The 22,688-nt window shown below is 45.8% G+C and overlaps 1 protein-coding gene across 1 annotated transcript in view; it reads left to right on the forward strand.

Moving 5' to 3' along the window:
* The window catches only part of SLC1A4 (solute carrier family 1 member 4), a 34,910-nt gene extending 20,915 nt beyond the window's left edge, over positions 1-13,995 (forward strand). The window contains exons 4-8 of the mRNA XM_003908733.5: positions 1,026-1,192; positions 6,601-6,834; positions 8,231-8,425; positions 8,705-8,839; positions 11,072-13,995. Of these exons, the coding sequence (XP_003908782.1) occupies positions 1,026-1,192; positions 6,601-6,834; positions 8,231-8,425; positions 8,705-8,839; positions 11,072-11,306 (966 nt within the window). The 3' untranslated portion in view covers positions 11,307-13,995. The remainder of the gene's footprint in view (positions 1-1,025; positions 1,193-6,600; positions 6,835-8,230; positions 8,426-8,704; positions 8,840-11,071) is intronic.
* Positions 13,996-22,688: the final 8,693 nt, after the last annotated feature.

A 22,688-nucleotide genomic window follows, 5' to 3' on the forward strand; every position in this document is an offset into this window, starting at 1 on the left:
ATGATTTTGAGTACCCATCATTTGCCAGACACTTGGGCTAGGGCCCAGCCTTTGCGCTCAAGCTATAAGAGCTAGGGAACACCAACGATTATTTCATAACGTGTGTTGGTGGGATAAAATGTTTGTCTAATATATGCTTGCAGTAAGGAGATTCAGCATTGCCTGAAAAAATTAAGAATACAGTATGTCTATGCATTTTAAGTCAGTGATTTAGGAAAGAGTATCCTGAAAAAGTTCATGTTGATCATGAAAACCTTCTGTGAAGTTTATCGGTTATGAGGTCACTGTAAGAGCCTCACAACAAAACTCTGGACATTTAGGAGTCAAAGTTACAGTCACTGATTTGTTATCTGAAGGAATTTTTTTTTGCGGGGGCGCCAGTGTCTCGCTCTGTCGCCCAGGCTGGAGTACAATGGCATGATCTCAGCTCACTGCAACCTCTGCCTCCTGGGTTCAAGTGATTCTCCTGCCTCAGCCTCCCAAGTAGCTGGGATTACAGGCACCTGCCACCATGCCCAGCCAATTTTTGTGTTTTTAGCAGAGACAGGGTTTCACCATGTTGGCCAGGCTGGTCTCAAACTCCTGACTTCCGGTGATCCACTGGCCTTGGCCTCCCCAAGTGCTGGGATTACAGGTGTGAGCCGCCGTGCCCAGCCTGAAGGAACTTTTGACTAACCAGCTCTTCTTTCAAAAGCAGCCCTGTGAGGTGGCTGTCCAACCCCTACTTGAATATATCCCCATGACAGGGAGCCCACTACCTTCCACTTTAACCTGTGCCATTTTTGAGCAGCTTTCAGAGTTAACAGCTAGATGAAATTTTTGCTTCTTGGCTTTCTGTGTCCTCAGACTACATCTCCCCTTAAGTTTCCTACCCCTTTATTTGCAGAGTTGCTAACAGTTAAATAAAATATGAGCCTTTTCTCATTCTGGGCACAGTGTTTCAGTCTGGTGGGGACACCAAGCAAATACATCTTTAATTCTCACTCATCTGTTGTAAACTTGTTCTATCCTCTTTGATCCTGCAGATCCCCATAGGCACTGAGATCGAAGGGATGAACATTTTAGGATTGGTCCTGTTTGCTCTGGTGTTAGGAGTGGCCTTAAAGAAACTAGGCTCCGAAGGAGAAGACCTCATCCGTTTCTTCAATTCCCTCAATGAGGCGACGATGGTGCTGGTGTCCTGGATTATGTGGTGAGTGCTGCCCTGCCGTCTACTCTCTCTCTCCTTCCTCCTGCCATCCAGAGAAGAGTCCACCTTGCTGTTCTAGGTGCCTATGTGGGGCCACCTGGCACAATGCTGTGTATGTGGTTGATGCACCACAGGCCAGGTTTGGTACAGAGGATGATAGAAGTGGAGACAGTTTCTCCTCTTGTCCAGGACCTCAGAGAGCCAGGCATGCACCACAGTTACCAGTCATTTCCTCAGTGTCCACACTGACCCCTTGGTGTTTCCATCACCGGGATCTGTTTATAGGTTCCTACCACCAGCCAGTTCATGTGGGTTGCCCATGTCATCTTGTGGGGCAGTGAATTCCATTAGTTTGCTATCTGTTGCGTGAAATAAGGTTCACTTATCTGAAAATGATAGACTTCAAGCTTCAAAGGGACCCTTTACTATGGTAGTTCACAGCATGGAGGACGAGGACAAGTCCATCTTCACCCCATGCATATATAAGTTGGAATGCTCTTCTTTTATGCAGGCTTTTTTTTGAAACAGAGTTTTGCTGTTGTTGCCCAGGCTGGAGTGCAGTGGCACGATCTCGGCTCCCTGCAACCTCCTCCTTCTGGGTTCAGGCGATTCTCCTGCCTCAGCCTCCCGAAAAGCTGGGATTACAGGCATCTGCCACCACACCCAGCTAATTTTTTTTATTTTTAGTAGAGACAGGGTTTCACCACGTTGGCCAAGCTGGTCTCAAACTCCTGACCTCAGGTGATCCACCCGCCTTGGCCTCCCAAAGTGCTGGGATTACAGGTGTGAGCCACTGCGCCTGGCCCTTTTATGTAGGCTTTTAATTTGTAAGTGTTTTTTTGTGTGATATCAATGAAAGCATGATTGTTAAGTAACAATTCTTAGATTGATTCTTGGCTAAAAGGTAAAAATTTGACCAGCTCCCTCAAAGTAACTTCTCAGAAATCACACCAATTCCAGTATCAATCTCTCATAAGCTTTATCCTGCTGTTTTACCCAAACTAGACCTCTGTGGCTTCTACTTAATTTTTTTTTTTTTTTTTTTTTTTTTTTTTGAGACAGAGCCTCTCTCTGTTGCCTAGACTGGAGTGCAGTGATGTGATCTCGGTTCACTGCAACCTCTGCCTCCTGGGTTCAAGTGATTCTCCTGCCTCAGCCTCCCAAGTAGCTGGGATTACAGGCACCCGCCACCAAGCCCGGCTAATTTTTGTATTTTTGGTAGAGACAGGGTTTCACCATGTTGGCCAGGCTGGTCTCTAACTCCTGACCTCAGGCGATCTGCCTGCCTTGGCCTCCCAAAGTGCTGGGATTACAGGCGTGAGCCACTGCACCCAGCTGCTTCTACTTAATTGTTAAGAACTAGTTTCTCCTTCCATGCACAAAGCATTTTCCTTATTTTCAACCCTTAAAGATCCCAGAACTTCTCTCTGTCAGATAGTGCTGGGTGACAGCTGGACTGATTTTAGGAGAAGTTTGAAATGGAATGGGAGGCTACGTTTAGACCCCCTACCAGTGATGTTTCTCTTGTTCAATCTGAAAATTCCAGAGCCTGACTCTATCATTGCCAATGCCATTTTATGTGATTGTTGTTCTAGGGAGAGAACTGACATTTTCAGAAAAGAAAATGTGTTTAGATGTCAAGTTCTTTTCTTGGCTTTTTTTAAGTCTAAAATATTAATATTTTCCAAAGTTTAGACTAAAAAAAAAGAAATTGGGGCAGGCGCAGTGGCTCATGCCTGTAATCCCAGCACTTTGGGAGGCCAAGGCCGGAGTATTGCTTGATCTCAGGAGTTCAAGACCAGCCTGGGCAACAAAGTGAGGCCCTATCTCTACAAAATATAAACAACTAAATTAAAAGTAAAAATAGAAACTGTATTAGTCCGTTCTCACACTGCTATAAAGAAATACCTGAAACTGGGTAATTTATAAAGAAGAGAGGTTTAATTGGCTCACAGTTCCACAGGCTATACAGAAAGTATGGCCGGGGAGGCCTCAGGAAACTTACAAGCATGGCAGAAGGTGAAGGGGAAGCAGGCAGGTCTTCACATGGCCAGAGCAGGAGGAAGAAAGACAGGGGGACGTCGAGGGATTACAATTCGATATCAGATTTGGGTGAGGACACAAATCCAAACCATATCACTGATACTCCTATGTTAGGACATTTGCTTTTTGTTTTGTTTTGTTTGTTTTTGAGATGGAGTTTCACTCTTGTTGCCCAGGCTGCAGTGCAATGGCACAATCTCAGCTCACCGCAACCTCCACCTCCCAGGTTCAAGCAATTCTCCTGCCTCAGCCTCCCAAGTAACTGGGATTATAGGCATGTGCCACCACGCCTGGCTAATGTTGTATTTTTAGTAGACACAGGATTTCTCCATGTTGGTCAGGCTGGTCTCAAACTCCCGACCTCAGGTGATCTGCCCACCTCAGCCTCCCAAAGTGCTAGGATTACAGGCGTGAGCCACCGCACCCGGCCGGACATTTGCTTTGAATCTGGAAACCAATTTAGTCTTTCCTTCAATTTGATGTACCAGTCACATAAGCAGGTATTCAGTAAGGCAGATCCTGCTGAATGTCTAACTGCAGCAAGAGAGCGAGAGACCTGTTGCTCAGAAATGTATATTACACAGAATTGAAGTTTAAAATGCCTTAACTAGTTAAGGGATCTCAACCAAGTGTGGGAGACATTGTCAGTATTACCACTTTCTTCATGAAGTCTTTCCTTTACTAATTACCCACTCCAAAACCCTAGTACCTGTCTACCCTACACTATTCACAGAAATAACTTTCAGATGTATTAAATCCAGAGTCAGCCAACTTTGCAAGCCACATGTTCTCTATTGCAACTACCCAACTCTGCCACTGTAGGAGAGAAGTACCTATTCACAATTCGTAAATGAAAGAGCATGACTATGTTCCAATAAAACTTTATTTACAAAAACTCACACTGCTAACTCCTGGATTAAACTAACCAGGGAGGAAGGAAGAAAAGAACGAAAGAAAGAGAGGAGTCTTCTGAAAATATTAGAAGAAAATATAGAGGCAGGAAAAGTCTTCCTAAACAAGATATAAAAAGTAAAAGCCATAAAAAGCTGCTAAACTTAACCACATCAAAATATAAAAAGTCTGCATGCAAAAGATAATTCAAACAAAGTTAAAAGTCAAGACATTCATTTCTAAAAACTGATATATATATTTGCATACTGTATATATAGAAAAAAAGAGTTCTGATTACTGAAAAAGAAAAATCACTGAATGAACTATCAGAAAATGGACAAAGTATATGAAATATCAGAAAATGGACAAAGTATGTGAAACCTGATGACCAGTAAACGTTTTAAGGGATGCTCAACCTCATTAGAAACAGGGAAATGAAAATTTGGTTTTATCGGGCATTGATAACAGTGAGGGTGAGGTTTCTCAACCATGACACTATTGACATTTTGGGCTGATCAGTCTTTGTGGGAGGCTGTCTCGTGACTGTAGGATGTTTAGCACCACCCTGGCCCCCACCTGCTTGATGCCACTAGCACCATGCCCCGAAAGTTGTGACAACCAAACTGTCTTCCAAACAAAATCATCCCTGCATAAGAACCACTGTTGCAGAGGAAAGATTATTCTGGACTGCTGGTGGGAATGTGATATGGAATAACCACTTTGGAGAACAATAGGGCAGTATCTACTGAAATTTAAAATGTACACATCCCATAACTCAGCAGTTCACTTCTTAGCATCTCTACCTAGAGAACAAAGGCATGTGGGCACCATGAAGCATGTTTGCAGTGTTGTTTGTAATGACAAACCTGGGAACAACTTAAACGTCCACCAACAGGATGATGATGAAGTAACCTATGGTATTTCCATTCTGAAGACAATATTTAAAGACAATGAGGTAAAGGTGGAAACAACCCAAGTGTCCATTAGTGGATGAATGGACAAACAAAGTGAGATATAGACATACAATAGAATATTATTCAGCCTTAGAAAGGAGTACAATTCTAACTCATGCTCCAATGTGGATGAAGTCCGAAGACATCATACTAAGTGGAATAACCCAGACACAAAAGGACAAATACTGTATGATTCTACCTTTGTGTACCTAGAATAGTCAAATTCAGAGAGATAGGAAGTAGAATGGTGATTCTCAGGAGCTGAGAGGAGGGGAAAATAGGCCATTATGTTTAATGATTTCAAAGTTTGGGATGATGGAAAAGTTCTGGATTTGGATAGTGATGATAGTTGCACAAGAATGTGAATGAGCTTCATGCCACTGAACTCTACACTTAAAAATGGTTAAGATGGTAAATTTTATGTTATGTATATTTTACCACAATAAAAAATGAATGGGGTAGATTTCCATGTATTGATATGAAGAGATTTCAAAGATATAATATAGGGTGAAAAAGAAATAAACACACAGATTTAAATACATACCTATGTATCTAATTGCATAGGAGGTAGGAGTGGTTATTTGAGGTGGGTCCTGATTGAGGATGGTACTTAAAGAGGATTTTGGTGTCATCTATGTTTTAATTTTTTTGAAAGGAGAATGTATTCATGTATTACTATCGGTTTTTTAATTAATAATTACTGCTTAGAATATCTCTAGAAAGAAAACTCAAGAAACCAGTGACATTGTCTCCAGGGAGGGGAAATCTGGGTGCTTGGGAGACAGATGAGACGGAGATTTCACTCTATTCACTCTTTTGTATCCCTTGAAATTTGAACTATGTGAAATTATTACCTACACAATTAAAATTTACAAATAAAGTCAGCAGTTAGAAAGTTCTTCCTGAATTTATATTAATTCAAAACAACTGACTTTTGTTCTTTGTAGCTCCCACAGTCCATTCCTTCCCATCCTGCCTTTAAAAAACTCTCACGCTCCAGGCGTGTTCCCAGAGTGTCATTGTTAATGACTTTTTCCCACGGAATCATGTTGTCTAAGCCACAAAGACTTTAAAACTTCACAGAAGTCCTAGCTTTGGCTCAATTTTGTATCACAGCCACTCTGTGAAATAGGTGTTAGTCTTTTGTGTTTCTAAGTTCTCAGAACAAGCCTGAGCAAAGCCAAAAGTCAGGCTCACAATCCTGGAGGCTTTGATCTCGATTTCCTTGCCTTTCCTCCTGGGAATCCCTGTGACTGGTAGCATCCTACTGTATCCAAGGAGAAAGACGTCTGGGTTCTGGTCCTGACTCCGTTACCCTTGGTAAGTGGTCATCCTCATTTTACCCAGTCTCACGGCCTGTAAAATGGGGATGGTATAACCCCGACCATTTCGGTTCCTCGGGGTTATCCCAGGGAGAGATGAAGATGGCCTGGTTGAAAGTCCCTGCTTCTGCATCAGGAAGGGCCTGCATCTCTCACCCCGGCCTTATCCCCTACTGATGAGTACCCTGTGCTTGTGCCCTAGGTACGTACCTGTGGGCATCATGTTCCTTGTTGGAAGCAAGATTGTGGAAATGAAAGACATCATCGTGCTGGTGACCAGCCTGGGGAAATACATCTTCGCATCTATATTGGGCCATGTTATTCACGGAGGAATTGTTCTGCCACTTATTTATTTTGTTTTCACACGAAAAAACCCATTCAGATTCCTCCTGGGCCTCCTCGCCCCATTTGCGACAGCATTTGCTACCTGCTCCAGGTGAGTGGGTTTTGGGTCTTTTCACTGCTCTGAGCCATATCAACATGGAAGCAGGTGAGCCCAGTGGTAGATGCACAGCCAGTGTCTTGATATACTTCAATTCCTGGAAAACTCTAAATCGGTCGTCTGTTATTTATTTATTTATTTTCTTTTTTAAGAGACAATATCTTCCCATGATTGCCCAGGCTGGTCTCAAACTCCTGGGCTCAAGTGATCCTCTCACCTCGGCCTCCCGGGTAGCTGGGATTACAGGCATGCACAGTCACACCGAGCCTCACGTGATTTCTTAAAATGACCAGCCCCACAGCTTTTCTGTATTCCCCTGGGGTGGGTTTTTGTTTCATTTACTATTCTACTGAAGTGACCTCATTCTCTTCTCCCTCTTATGCCTTAGAGGTCAGCAGATCATTAGTTAGCCCAGCTGCCGGTCCCTCACCCTAATTAGGAAGACCTTTGCCTCAGTAAAAGAAGGCAGCCCACCTAACTCAAAATGCATTGCAGGAAAGTTTCTAGAATGGTTCCTGCCCAATTCTCCCTTTCTGGATGTATGAATTAGAAAACGAGTCTTGAGGCACTGTGGTGAGGGATGCATGCTCAGCCCTCTAGGAGACCACAATAGTGTGGGATTATCTAATTTAGCACAAGAGATGCATCCTGTCATTCACTGGAAAACCTTCAAAAAAAACCCCCCTGGGTTTTCTACATATGTAAAAATTTTCAAAGGATGGCAGCACGTCGTTTCATACACACATTTAGTTTTGCCTCTACTGCTCATTTCCTCCCAATCTGGATGGCTATTTATATAACAAGGAAGTGGGAGTAAAAAAAAAAAAAAAAAAAAATTAGGGAAGGAAGTTCCTCTGGCCTAGACAAAAAACCTCTTTCTCAGCTGCACCAACTAACCTCTGCAGAGCCTGCAGAGCCAGCTAGAGGGAGCAGGTGCTGTTCTTATGGTTATCTACTTAGTTATTCTTTCCAAACTCGCCGAGCCATTTCTGGTTTTTGGCCTAAAAGAAAAAAAAAATGATAGTTTACCATTTACTTTTGGGAGGGGAGCACTCAAGAGAGGAGGTGCACATGTAAATAGTTGTTTGTTCTCTTGGGAACATTTTACACCAGGAAGCAATATGCACTTAAGAAACTTGGAACACGTGAATCCAAGGAAATAATAGAACAGGTAAATGAAGGCAGTCATATTTTAAGTATTTCGGGAGTTGCCAAAGCCTCGTGTTGTGACAGAAGTTTTAAAGTGATTCTGTTTTTTCCCTTATTTCATGAGAAGAAAGCCAGAAACGAAGATGGTGCTAATTGTTCTGTTCTGGGGCCTGAGACAAGACACATGTTAGCCTGCCTGGGACTGTTGTCATGTCTGGTGGTTTGTTTTTCCCATTTCTAGCTCAGCGACCCTTCCCTCGATGATGAAGTGCATTGAAGAGAACAATGGTGTGGACAAGAGGATCAGCCGGTTTATTCTCCCCATCGGGGCCACCGTCAACATGGACGGAGCAGCCATCTTCCAGTGTGTGGCCGCGGTGTTCATTGCGCAACTCAACAACGTAGAGCTCAACGCAGGACAGATTTTCACCATTCTGTAAGCTCCTCATTCTTTCCCTGGTCCAAAACTGAAGGTTTTTCTTGTGATTTCCTTTGAAAAACCAATCTCACCACGACTTGGTGTCTCGCTAGTAAAATGAGGACAGTGGGGATTCGTTACTTGAAGAGCGTATGTTGACTCTTAAGGGCATAGCCAGCAGCGCCTATGGAGGGATGGTTTTTAGTTTCCAGTCACATTGCAGCTGCATGGTCTGCATTTCTCTGTGTCCACTCCATGCTCTATGTTAATGGCTGGCCCTGCTCTGCTGTCCCTTAGAGTGACCGCCACAGCATCCAGTGTTGGAGCAGCAGGTGTGCCAGCTGGAGGGGTCCTCACCATTGCCATTATCCTGGAGGCCATTGGGCTGCCTACTCATGACCTGTCTCTGATCCTGGCTGTGGACTGGATTGTGTAAGTAACAAGTCCCAAGAACACCAAAACGAGTCTGCACTGAGTTCCCTGGGAGCTTGACACTGCTGGGCCTGGGGCATGCAGAGAAACTTCAGATACACTCCAGCCTTCTGAAGGAGCCTGCAGTGGAGCTGGCACAGCAAGATTTAGAGCTAGGAAAAATTAAACAATATGAGAGTCACATGCCCGTGAACATCCAGGAATGACCATGAGATGTCATTACCAAGAACTTGCTTATAGCATCCAGTAAAGTAGGGGTCCACAGCTGAGGCCCTCAGTACAGGCCCAGGGGACACGAGGGTCTACGGAGTTGTTGACTGCATAGGAGTAATAAGTCGATGGAGCAGTGATCCTTTGGGAATGATTGTCCCTGGCCAGGAAAATTCCAAGGAGCTATTTCTGTGAGGGGAGAGAGGATGAACCATGCCGATGTGAGTGACCTGGGCTCGGGCTCGGGCTCAGCAGAGGAGGAGGCAGGGACGAAGGTGTGATCCAGACCACATCTCTGGGGCCGCTGTGAAGACACAAAACAGTTTCTGTGCATGGATTCTTTGAGTCACGTGATACCTTTTGCAGGCATGAACAATATCTGTTTTATAGGGAAGGCTGGCTGAGGTACTAAAGTTGAGACAGAAGAGCCTGTGGGTAAGAAAAAGAGCCCTGGAGCCCAGGTGCCTGGATTGAAATCCCAGCTTTGCTATCTATAGTTGTGTAATGTCCACTGTGTATGCTTTGGTCTGCTCATCTGTAAAATGGGAATGATCATAGCAGCCACACCAGGGTTGTGGGGAAGATTGAGCGAGTTAGCACAGGAACGGCACACAGAATAATGAGCATGTGGTAAAACATTCAATTCATGTCAGCAAGGAGAGACACTGCAGAGGTTCGTCACAGGCAGGGCCTGGCACTGGGCTCGTGGACTGGCCTGCTGTAGGGGGGAATGGTAGTTCTTCCAACTTGAAGGAGCTTCTCAGGGCAATGAGAGTGAAATCTGCAAAAGAGACCTGCACTGCCCAGACACCTCATCAGAGGGAACTTTGTGCCTGAGCTGGCCAGCTGGACAGGACCAGAGCTGACAGAAGCCCCCTCTCCTTCCTCACCCAGCCACCTCCTGTGCATGGAGAAGAGGCATCCAAGAGGTGCTTGGCCAGGAACAGGGAAATAGGGCACCAGGCCAGCTGCCCAGCAGAGACCTGAAGTCACACAGCCCGCCAGCCACCCCATCCCCTCTGACTCTGCAGACAGCAGGACCACACTCTGCGGGGAGTCAGCTCCCCAGTGCCCTCAGGGAAGATCACATTTTCCCCTCTCTTCAAAATGTGCACAATACTTCCTCTGAGCTCCAGGGACAGGGGAATGGTATTAGCTAATCTATAGCACAACAAGCTAGCTTCTGAAAAGGACAGTGATATTTTCTCTGAGGTAGTATTTATATTTGCCGATGGGAGCGGAACACATATGAAGATTAACATCCACAGTAAAGCAGCGTTGACATGAGAAAAAGAAGGGAAGCTCCCACAGTGTATTATTCAGTGGAAGAAAAGCTAGACACATAACTGTATCTACACTATTATCCCAATATGTTTGTTTATTTGTTTACTTATTAGAGACACGGTCTTACTGTGTAGTCCAGGCTGAGTGCGATGGTGTCATCATAGCTCACTGAAGCTTTGAACTCCTGGACTCAAGCAATCCCCCCACCTCAGCCTCCTGAGTAGCTAGGATTACAGGCACACACTACCATGCCCAGCTAATTTGTTTATTTTTTGTAGAGACAGGATCTCACTATGTTGCCCAGGCTGGTCTCAAACTCCTGGCCTTAAACAGTCCTCCCACCTCAGCCTCCCAAATTGCTGGGATTACAGGCATGAGCCACTGTATCTGGCTTATGTGTGATTTTTAATGATGGTATCTAATACATATAAAATACATGTATAGAAAGGTGACCGGAAGGAAATAGATTAAAATGTGCACACAGATTCACTCAGTTGTGGACTAGGGGTGAGTGGCTTGTTTGCTTCTTTATGCTCTTTTTTATTCTTTCTATAAAAATAAAAAGTGTTTAAAGAAAATCAGTTTAGAACAAGGTAAAGCCTATGCCTTAGAAGCATGCTCTCCAGGAAGCAACAGGGCCGCTCACAATCATGACTTTCCCTCGGCATCCAGGCTGCCTGTGACAGGACCCGATCCCCCAGCAGTAGATGTAATAGCTGCCTCTTCTTTTCCCGCCAGGGACCGGACCACCACGGTGGTGAATGTGGAAGGGGATGCCCTGGGTGCGGGCATTCTCCACCACCTGAATCAGAAGGCCACGAAGAAAGGCGAGCAGGAACTGACTGAGGTGAAAGTGGAAGCCATCCCCAACTGCAAGTCTGAGGAGGAGACATCGCCCCTGGTGACACACCAGAACCCCGCTGGCCCCGTGGCCAATGCCCCAGAACTGGAATCCAAGGAGTCGGTTCTGTGATGGGGCTGGGCTTTGGGCTTGCCTGCCAGCAGTGATGTCCCACCCTGTTCACCCAGCCGCCAGTCATGGACATAGGGCACTGCCCTTGCCAACTTTTACTCTCCCAAGCAATGCTTTGGCCCAGTTGCTGGCCTGAGGCTTACCTCTCGGCACTGGCATTGGGCTCCCCAGCCGGAACTGGTTACCAAGGACAAGGACACTCTGACATTCGGCTTGATCCACGTCCAGGTGCAACTGTGTGTACACCAGGGATCTGTTTGGAAACAACCCCTTGAGCTGCCAGGCTCAAGAAATCATGGACTCACAGGGTCCTGTGGTTATGCCTGGGAAAAATGTAGATGTATTTCACTGTCCCCGGTCAGCTCTGCATCAGATGTTTTCTGAGCAAACCAAGGGAGTTTATGGTCATCTGTTGCATTGCCTCGAGTTGTAGTCATTGAAAAAATGCTCAAATTCTTAGCCATGGCTGGACTTTGCTGAGCTGGGACTCAGGTGTTTAAAGAGTCTGTGCTATAGCGAGGTGTGGGTAGCTTCTGATCCCTGGGTTCTGGGAGACTGCAGGTGCTCCACAATGTCAAGTTAGAAATACTCCAGGTGGGTGTCAGCACTGTGGGCGTCTCTGGTCCACAGCCTTAGGTAAACAACTTAGATTCTGAGGTCAAAGGGAAAAGGAGAGGGGGCGAAGAGGGGCACAGCTTTCTCTAATCTAATGAGGACAGGACAGGTTTCACACACAATTGTCCCAGTTCTCATCCCAGCCCTGGGGCACTTTTCTGCTTCCTTCTGGAGGCCTGGGCCTCTGACAACACTGTAGCTTTTTCTCCATTCACTCTGATTTGGCAACAGGCCAGAGAGGGGCCTCCTTCACTGGGGAGGTGTGATGTAGTCATCACATTCAGGATGCTTGTTGATTTCTCATCTATTATTTGAATTCAACTGGACACTCTGTAAAATGCTGCACTGCATAGTACACCACCACCCCAGAGAAAACCATGTACTAATTGGAGTGGGGTACCCCCATTTGCAGGTTCCCAGGTCCCCTGGCTTTGGCTGACTTCAAAATATAGATCCCTTTCTTGCCAGTACATCCAAGTTTAAAATTATCAGCAAAATGGTCCATGTTTTTCCAATTATCTGCTGACGCGGTTCTAAGCTAAGTGAGGGGGAAGATCTGAGAGCCTGCTGTTTGTGGCTGTTGACGCATAGTCGTGATGTAACAGGTCCTGGGGCCTCACTTTACCCCATTTGTAAAATGGGGCTAATGTCACCTGCCTCTTACCTACCTCAGAGGGATTTGGTGAGGCAAACTGTTAATCTGTGAAGACGACCATTTCACGTCTTAGATATCAAGTGCTAACCCAGTATGCTCTTCTTTTTTATGTAAGGGACAGCTTTCTCCGTGGAGTCCTTCTGCTGGTCAGGATAGCGTTTCTGAGCAGGGCTTTGTTCTCTATGTGCGTTAGGACTTTTATCATGCCCTCATTCTATGTGTAGTTACTTGATAGCATCAGACACAGCCTCTTCCTAATGTCCTTCAAGTTTTCATGAACTAGCGACCCCACCTTCCACCACGGTTCTGGGCACCTGATTTTTGCTGTGAACCCCAGACCCAGGCACTGTTTCTGCCACCCTGTAACAGGCCATTAACGCTCCCCAGTGTTCAGCCTCCTTCATTCCCTTGTTTTCCCTGTTGCTATGTGTCACCTGGGCCCTACAGCAGGGGCACACGCTTATGGATGTGTGTACCATTGAGATGAGAATGGGCAGATGGAATGGAGACCATCGAGCCACACCCCCTTCTTAAAATTGGGGACATGAGCCTGAGCAGAAGGGGTGAAGAAGAGCCATGGGACACAGAGTTGACCCAGCCAGGGGGAAAACCCAGCTCTCTTTAAACCAGCTAAGCCATTCCAGTCTCCTGTGAAGCCAGGAGGGACCAGGAACCATGCAGAGGAAACTGGAAACTTTTCTCCGCTGGGTAGAGCATGTTGCTGATACTCTTCTGTTTTCAAGGGAAACAATCACATTGTTTGATTCCAAATGGCAAATGAACACTCACTATTTTTCAGGCTTCAGTAAATCTTTTTTCTTCTTTCATATATATATATACACACACACACATATATCTATACACACATATGTGTGTTATGTGTATGTGTTGTATATATGTGTATGTGTATATATAGTTTTAGCTCCAAGCCAAGCAAGTTTGTGTTTGGATAGAGGTGAACTTAACTATTAACTACAAGTTGAACGTCTTTGGTATCTTGATTTTCCCATTTCTAAAGATGAATTTCACAAAGCCATAAAGCGTGAAATTAGAGCTGGACTTAAGACTCACTGGCTGACCATCCTGTGTCGTGGCCTGGCCCTGCAGTAAGAAGCGTGTCTCAGTCTGGAGAAGGGTGCTTTCGAGGAGTGTGCAGGTGGCCCTTCCCCTTGGAGGCGAGAAGAGAGAATGTGCCTTGTATCGTCCTGGTTTTCAGTCCACAGAGTCGGTAGACCAAGGGTTACCTGACTGGGGAAAATCTCACATCTCCTTGTCCGAAAATGTTTCCCCTGCTGTTCTCTTTCTAACATGTTGTCATAAATCTGTTCAGATACTGTTTATCTGACTGTTTTGTATGTGTGACAATTGCCTTAAAACATAGCACAGTCCTCAGAAATGAATACAGTGTTTCCACCGGAATCTGTAGTTCCTTTATTCCCTTCTCGTGTGTTGAAGCGGCACTTGCTGATGGAGGAGCTGTTGCTCTTCTAGGAGATGGGCTTTGGGTGACTAAAGGGATTTGTTTTCCTTGCTCCTTTCATCAGGCACAAGCCCCTGAGGCAGGGCAGGCATGCTCAGGGGGCAGCGCTACTGCTGGAGCTGCTGTCGCTGATCCTTCTGCGGCCACCAGATTGCAACTGGGAAGTGTCAAGCTGCTCAGGGGCTTCCCAGACCACACCAGCAGGGCTCTTGCAAAAAGTGTGTGGTTTTGCTACATACTTCCATAAAGTTATGTCTTGTCAGAACAACTAGGTCAACAAGCCTTAACTGAGCATCTGCCATAAGGCAAGCATCAAGTAGGAACAACAAGAAGAATTTGTCCCAGGCCCTAGGATTCTGGGAAAGTCCTTGAAAGACAGCAGTTGCCCATGCCTCTACTATGGCACCACCACACCTAGCCCATGCTTTTATATAATCTTGTTTTCAATGACACCACATTCCAGCAACATTAGGGAATCTAGACACCTCTTATAATAGGATTATCCTGCAAACAGAGTGGAAGCCTCTGAAGAAACAGATCCCCTCTCTGACCTGAACATTTCCAGCTCTTCATATAATACAGGAACCAGTTTTCATTTCTGGGCAAGCCCCAAAGGATGAGGAGTTCACACCAATCAGGGGCCTGATGGGGCCTGTTAGGAGTAACAATTTGGATTCTTACCCTGAAGTGTGGTTGCCTTGATTCTCTGTTGTGGAGAGTGTTTGGAGGTTGGGATTAGTACCTGGTGAGTCAGTTTTCTGATGTAACCAAACCAAGATGAGCAAATCTACACTCTCAAACCATCTCTTCCCTGGGGATCAGAAGGAGTGCTGATCTGATGAGCCACTTGAACCTGCTCACAGGAACTGTAAATCGTGTCTGAATAGCACAGACAATGTAGCAGGCAGGACCACAGGCTGTCTGGGTTCCACTCCCAGCTCTGCTGTTTGCTTGCTGCACGACCCTGGGCATGATAACCTCTCCATGCCACAGTCTCATATTTAAAATGGGGAGACCGAGTGCAGTGGCTCACACCTGTCATCCCAGCACTTTGGGAGGCCAAGGCAGGAGGACTGATTGAGGCCAAGAGTTTGAGACCAGCCTGGGAAGCAAAACAAGACCCTGTCACTATAAAAATTTTAAAAATTAGCTGCATGCCTATAGTCCCAGCTACTCCACAGGTTGGGGTAGGAGGATCACTTGAACCTGGAGGTCAAAGCTGCAGCGAGCCCATGATCATGCCACTGCAGTCTAGACTGGGTGACAGAGTGAGAGTCTGTTTCAAAAAATACATATTCTTTTTAAAAAGTGTTTTCTTAAAAAAAGAAGAGCCTTAGCTGGGCACATTGGCTCACATCTATAATCCCAGCACTTTGGGAGGCCGAGGTGGGAGGATCACTTGAGGTCAAGAGTTTGAGAGCAGCCTGGCCAACATGATTAAACCCCATCTTTACTAAAAATACAAACATTTAGCCGGGTGGGGTGGCGCGTGCCTGTAATCCCAGCTACTTGGGAGGAGAATCGCTGGAACCCGGGAGGCAGAGGTCTCAAAAAAAAAAAAAAGCCTTTTACCCAAACATGTGTAACTGATGAAGCTCAACATTGTAAGTTAAAGTGTGGTCTGGATCTAGGAAACTGATTCTGTTTACATTGGTGGGGCTGCCTCAGCATGCAGTTCCACCACCATTCATCTATTCTGTGCGAATGGAGCTTGCAGGAGTTGTGCAGTAGGTAGCCTTCATGGCTATAATGTGACAGCCCTGAACTGTGCGGGTGAGTTGCAGTTAAAAGCTTTGACTCTCAACTCAAACATAAAGCACGTTGAATCTGTCTTCCCTATAAATTGTTTCCCTTTTAATAGTTATGGCTAATCAGTTTCAAAGCAATAGGGCTGCAGTCTAGAGGAACTTCCTTAATCAGCTTCATTAGTCATGATTTTTCCATTTGTGGTGTTCCTCTAACAAAGCATCTGTGTTTGTGGCTACGTGCTTTGTAGTATTAATGAACCCTTTCTCTCTCTAGTCCTCAGAGCACCCTGGGTTGGCTAGCTGGATTGCTCACAGACCTTCCTCACCTCCAACCAAGCACCTTTAAGAGGACCAATCTCGTGACAAAAGCATGGCCCTGAGATCTTGTGAGTGGTAGCCCACTCCATTCAGTCCTTCCAGAAACGCAGTACAACAATGGTCAGGCCTGAAAGAGCCCAGATGCCAAAAAGCACAGTGTTATAAACCCAACAAACTGATGTACAGGGGAGAAGTCAGTTTCGTAGTTTCCTTCAGGTGCGGGGAGAGGGGCCTGTGAAGTGCTAGGAATGCTCTATTTCTTGATCTGGATGGATGTTTGCTTTGTGATAATTCATTAGGTTATACACTTATGTGGTTTGTTTATCTTTTTGGGGATGGAGTCTTGCTCTCTCACCCAGGCTGGTGTACAAAGGTGCCACCTCGGTTCAATGCAACCTCCGCCTCTCGGGTTCAAGTAATTCTCCCTGCTCAGCCTCCCAAGGAGCTGGGATTACAGGCTTGCTCCACCACACTCGGCTAATTTTTTGTATTTTTTTAGTATAGACGGGGTTTCACCATGTTGGCCAGGGCTGGTCTTGAACTCCTAACCTCAAGTGATCTGCCTGCCTCGGCCTCCCAAAGTGCTAGGATTACAGGCCATTTATGTTTAATAAGTGTACGCTTTTACTTTTCACAAAGTGAGAAGAAAACACCAGGGGTGTAGGAGGTGGGTGGTAATTAGGGCCCAATGGAAGACCCGGTAGCGGTTACCAGTCACTTTGGATGACCATGTTTTTTCTCAGCTGTCCTGTGACCCATCAGAAATCCCCTCAGCTAACTGCACCTTGGTCATCTAGAGCAATGGTCGGCAAACTATGGCTCACAGGCCAAAGCCAGCCCATTGCCTGTTTCTGTATGGCCCATGGGCAGTGCCCCAGCATATGAGCAGCATGAGCCACAGAGGCCAAGCCTGGGTGTTTCCCTCCACCCCTGTCAGGGCCGACTTGCCCATAAGGCACAGGACTCACAGGGCCTGAGGCCCACAATGCTTTTAGGGGTCCACAAAATTTTCTTTATTATTATTTTTTTTTTCTGAAACAAGGTGTCGCTCTGTCGCCCAGGCTTGAGTGCAGTAGCATGATCACAGCTCACTGTAGCCTCCACCTTCTGGGCTTAAGCGATTGTCCCGCCTCAGCCTCCCAAAGTGCTGGGATTACAGGCGTGAGCCACTGCTCCAGCCCCACAAAAATATTTTCATTTACTTTTAAATCAGAAAAATGTCCCCAGGATATTGGGATGATGTGAACAGGTGGCTTGACGCTCATAGCAGGGACGCATGGGTGATTTTCCTATTATCAATTTTTGGTCTGCAACAAAATGAGGTACTGAAACTCTGGCAAGTCTTTGCTGAGCCCTAGGATAAGCTGGGCTTGTAGGGCTCCCCAGGGGAGCAGCCCCCATTAGCAGAACCTACCCCCACCCCCCACGCCCCTACACACAGAGAAAGTGGGCATAGCAGGGCCTCTTCCTCAATAAAGTGCTAGCTGAGGAGACACTTGTCCAGGAATCCCTGATCTCACCCATTTCCACTTCACTAAAGCACACTGAAAAGCATTAGCCTGATACATACAAGATACCTGATGTATACATATCCATGGAGATTTAAGAAAGAAAGCAACCATCAACTGCTAAAATACTTCCCTGGAAGCTCGACCCTTCTATCAAAACCCAAATCCAGTCTGTCCCTAAGAGTGAGAGTCAAGGACAAGAGCACACCCATTTTTAGTAAATCTATGGTCTGCTGGGAACATGAGTCATTGCCCCTGGGTACCCAGCACCACTTTATAAATATAGAAGATAGTATGAAGTGACAAATGGATGGAGAAGTTTAAAAATCTTTAGAGGACTGAATCGTTATCATTCCTTATTTCTAATGTTTTGTAGTGTTTTCCTTCAGACAAAATTCCCTGTGTTCCCCAGCAGGCCGCATGATGGGAACAGGACCATGAGAGAGTGAGCCAGCTGTGCTCCGGGGCTGACTCGGTAGTAGCCGTGTGTCCTTGGGCCGGCCACTTCCCCTTCCTGGCCTCATTTTCCTCATCTGTGAACTGCGGGGTTGGACTAGATGGTCCCTGAGTTCTAAGTCTTTTCTGCTCCACTGCCTATAGAACGTTAAGGAAAATTGAAAAGGAAGACTTTCCAAGAGGGACAGCAGAACAGGAATAACAGTCCACCATGGTATTTTTCTTGCCTGTGGTTCCCAACCTGGATGCATATTAGACTACTCTGGGAACCCTGAAAAATCCCATGCCCAGGCCATACCCCAAAGCAAATAATCAAAATTTCTGGGGGTGAGACCCAAGCACCAGTGTTTTCAAAGCTGCCCAGGGGTTTCAGCCAAGGCTGAGAACTACCAGGTCAGCAGCAGTGTGGGCAGCCTAGGAATTCTGCATTTAACAAGCTCCTGGCAAATACTTGGGCATGTGGTGTTTGAGAATCACAGACCTAGTACCCTCAGCATCTGTGGGCACCCAGGTTCATGGTCTTTTCTGGAAAACTCCATTCTAGGTAATTCCCCAAAAGCCTCTAACTACAGTGGCCATGGATGACCTCATTTGAGGGGAAATCTGCTCTTGTTTATACCCTGTTGGCCAAGGAGGTGATCTTTCCACAAACAAAACTGAAATGCAGGGCCAGGCATGGTGGCTGATGCCTGTAATCCCAGCACTTTGGGAGGCTGAGGCAGGTGGATCACCTGAGGTCAGAAGTTCAAGACCAGCCTGACCAACATGGTGAAACCCCGTCTCTACAAAAAACACAAAAATTAGCCGGGTGTGGTGGTGCACACCTATAGTCCCAGCTACTCAGGAGGCTGAGACAGGAGAATTGCTTGAACCCAGGAGGCGGAGGTTGCAGTGAGCCAAGATCACACCACTGTACTCCAGCCTGGGCAATAGAACGAGACACTGTCTCAGGAAATAAATAAATAAATACATAAATACATAAATAAAAGTCCTCTACTGGTGTCTTGCAATACAATGTCTCAAAAGCAAAAAACAAAAAAAACTGCAGTGCAATTTCACACTCTGATTGTTGTAACATGGACAATTACAGAATCATCATTTCCATGTTTCACCTTGCTGCTACCTGTGGTTCCATTAAGAATCAAGAATTCTTTTTTTTTTTTTTTTTTTTTTTTGAGATGGAGTCTCGCTCTGTTGCCCAGGCTGGAGTGCAGTGGTTCAATCTCGGTTCACTGTAACCTTCACTTCCCAGGTTCAAGCGATTCTCTTGCCTCAGCCTCCTGAGTAGCTGGGACAACAGGCGTGCACCACCATGCCCAGCTAATTTTTCTATTTTTAGTAGAGACAAGATTTCACCATATTGGCCAGGCTGGTCTCAAACTCCTGACCTCATGATACTCCTGCCTTGGCCTCCCAAAGTACAGGGATTACAGGCATGAGCCACCAAGCCTGGCCAAGAATCAAGAATTCTTTAAGGAGAGACAGTATTTGAATGGGAAGCTGGCCTCCAGCCACAAATGTTACTTACTACAAAAACCTACGAGGTTATCTGAAAGCCTCAGACAATGCCTGTGGAGAGAGGAAGAAAAGCCACATTCACAAGGATAAATAGGGCAGAGTAGAAACCCTATCCACTGGTTCTCAATGTTGAAGGCTCATTAGATTCACTCACGCTAAAAAAAAAAAAAAAAAAAAAAAACACCAGCACTCCACCCACAAAGATTCTGATTAGACTGGTTTGGGTTTGTGCCTGAATACTGGGATTTTCTTTTCTTTTCAAATTTTTATAAAGGGGAAAGTGGCCTGGTATGGTGGCTCACTCCTGTAATCCCAGCACTTTGGGAGGCCAAGGCAGTAGAAGCACTTGAGCCCAGGCATTCAAAACTAGCCTGGGTAACATAGTGAGACTCTGTCGCTACAAAAAATTTTTTAAATTAGCCAGGTGTGGTAGCACATGCCTGTGGTCTCAGCTACTCGGGAGGCTGAGGTGGGATGATCATTTGAATCCAGGAGGTTAAGGCTGCAGTGACCGATATTCATGCTGCTGCACTTCAGCCTAGGAAACAGAGTGAGACCTTGCCTTTAAAAAAAAAAAAAAAAAAAAAAAAAAAAGCCAATACACCACTAGAGTCAGTAAGGTGGGTGGAACCCTGGGGTCCTCCAAACTTCCCTGGCCTTCTCCCCACTTTCTTCTTTATTTTTGTTTTTCTGCCATATATTGGCATTTTTAAAAAAAGAGCCCAGGTCGGGTGCAGTGGCTCACGCCTGTAATCCCAGCACTTTGAGGCTGAGGCGGGCGGATCATCTGAGGTCAGGAGTTCAAGACCAGCCTGGCCAACATGGTGAAGCCTCATCTCTACTAAAGATACAAAAAAAAAAATTAGCCAGGCATGGTGGCACGTGCCTGTAATCCCAGCTACTCGGGAGGCTGAGGTAGGAGAATCGCTTGAACCCTGGAGGCGGAGGTTGCAGTGAGCCGAGATTGCGCCATTGCACTCCAGCCTGGGCAACAGAGAGACTCCGTCTCCAAATAAATAAATAAATAAATAAATAAATAAATAAATATTTTTTAAGAGAGCCTAGGCAATTCTATAATAACACACAACCAAGGCTGCAAACCCTGGACTGGCTGCTTCACGTCCTTTTCTTAGCACAGGTGCTTTCTCTTCCTAGTTAGTGCTATTTACATGAATTATCTCCAGGTGACTTTCAACTTCCCTAAATTCAAACTTCCTGCCATCTGCTCTTTTGCACAATAAAAGTACATATACCACATTGAGTATTGTTCTGTGTAAAGCTGATGGTGCTGTTCACATCAGAAATTGCAGCACTGAAGAACAAAGTTCACGCAGATGTTTACAACATGCATCACCTACAGTGAGTATTCTTGCATGCTTTTGGCCCGTGCAAGCTCTCATGGCACTCTGTACTATAAGCTCCGGGTTGGTGTGCACTTCTGTTTTGTTCCTGCATTTGAAGCCATGCAAATTGACACATTTTCTTCCCCATGGCATTTGTTTGCTCTTGCTACCAGCTGTCAAAACCCAAGCAAGTGGCAATGCTAGAGGTGCCACAAAAGTGCGAAGGAAGTGTCAGGCTGGATGTCAAAATGAACACCTTGGAAAAGTGGATGATGGAACAGACAGTAAAAATCAGCTAAACATCAGAGTAAATGGAGGAAGAGGTCAAAACTGTGAACAGGAACTAGAAGAAAGTGTAGCAGAAGAAGACCTGTCACAAACCTCAAGAGATTTGGAGAAAATGATGTCAAAACACATCTTCCTCAAGCCCATGCTGAGTATCTCCGATCTGGTTACAGTACTTTCTTGGTTAGTGTTCCAAGTACAGACAACAAAGCAGAAAAGCATTGACTACAGGGAAGAATTAAGGAATGTACAGAATTTCTGGGAGGGATAGGGAAACAGGTGGGTGGCTAGTAGCCGGGAACAATGCAGTTAAGAGTTCTGAGTTTCTGCGGCAGCTGCTTGCCCACACCTGTGACATTAGGAACCGGGCAGTGAAGCCTCCCTCAGAGCTACCCCAATCAGATCTCCCAGCAAGCTCTACCCCACACAGCCCATGCCCACCTTCCCAGCTGCAACTTCTGAGTTTCACACAGGTGCTCTGCTCGGCAGACCTGCGAGGAAGTCTGAAAAAGCAGTTTGTGGTTTTCAGTCTGTGTAGCTCAGGAAGGTACACCTGATGGGAATTAGCTGGGCTTTGGGTAGCCAACCTGCAGGGTCTGGAACTGCTTCTGTTTGCAGGACGCATCCCCCTATTCCAGACAAGGTCTGGATTCCCCTAAGTGCCTATTACATGACAAAGGCAGGCTTTGTGAATGAATGAATACGTCAAACTCTCTCATGGTGCTGCTGCCTACCAGCCAGTGGGTCTGTTTCTGTGCTGCCACCAACTTTGTTGAGCAATATTTGTCTTACAGCTATTTTTAGTGTTTTATTGCACTGCCTTTGTTATTTTATTCCACCCCTCCTTCTCCTCTCTCTCTCTCTCAAATGAGTGGAAAACAGAGAAGTGAAATTAACAACGATATTTGTGATAAGAAGTGTAGGTCTAATACATTTTATGAAACTGAAATAATTAAAATTACCAGTAGTATCTGAAGCAGCCTATCTATATCCTCAATGAGACCTCAGTGGGGAAAAAGATCTACTGCCTCTTCACCTGTAAATAACATGAGAAACTGCTAAGACTGTGTTATCGACGAATGTGGCTAGTGGGCAAAGTGCCATTTGGAATTTTATAGTCGTCATTATTTTCTGGGAGTGGAACCTCCCTTATAATGTGGAAGGCTATTTTCAACTTGTGCATTTTTTTACTTGGATGGCTTTTCCAGACTCTGTTAACGCTTGGAATTGGGTTTCAGTCTACAGAGAAAGAGAAGCAGGTGGACAGGTGTAGAGGGGAGGAGAGGGAGGACTGTGGGTAGCAGATCAGGCCTATTCCCCTGCACTCACCACTTTGTCTGTCACTGCCAGCCCACTTCCCCCTTTTCAGATACCAACACCAGGCCAGGGGTAACAGCCCAGGAAGGTGGCATCCACAGCCCTCAGCCCTCTGTCCTTGTCACTCACTCCTACCAGT

Source organism: Papio anubis, chromosome 14 (assembly GCF_008728515.1).
Source record: "Papio anubis isolate 15944 chromosome 14, Panubis1.0, whole genome shotgun sequence".
NCBI classification, from domain to species: domain Eukaryota; kingdom Metazoa; phylum Chordata; class Mammalia; order Primates; family Cercopithecidae; genus Papio; species Papio anubis.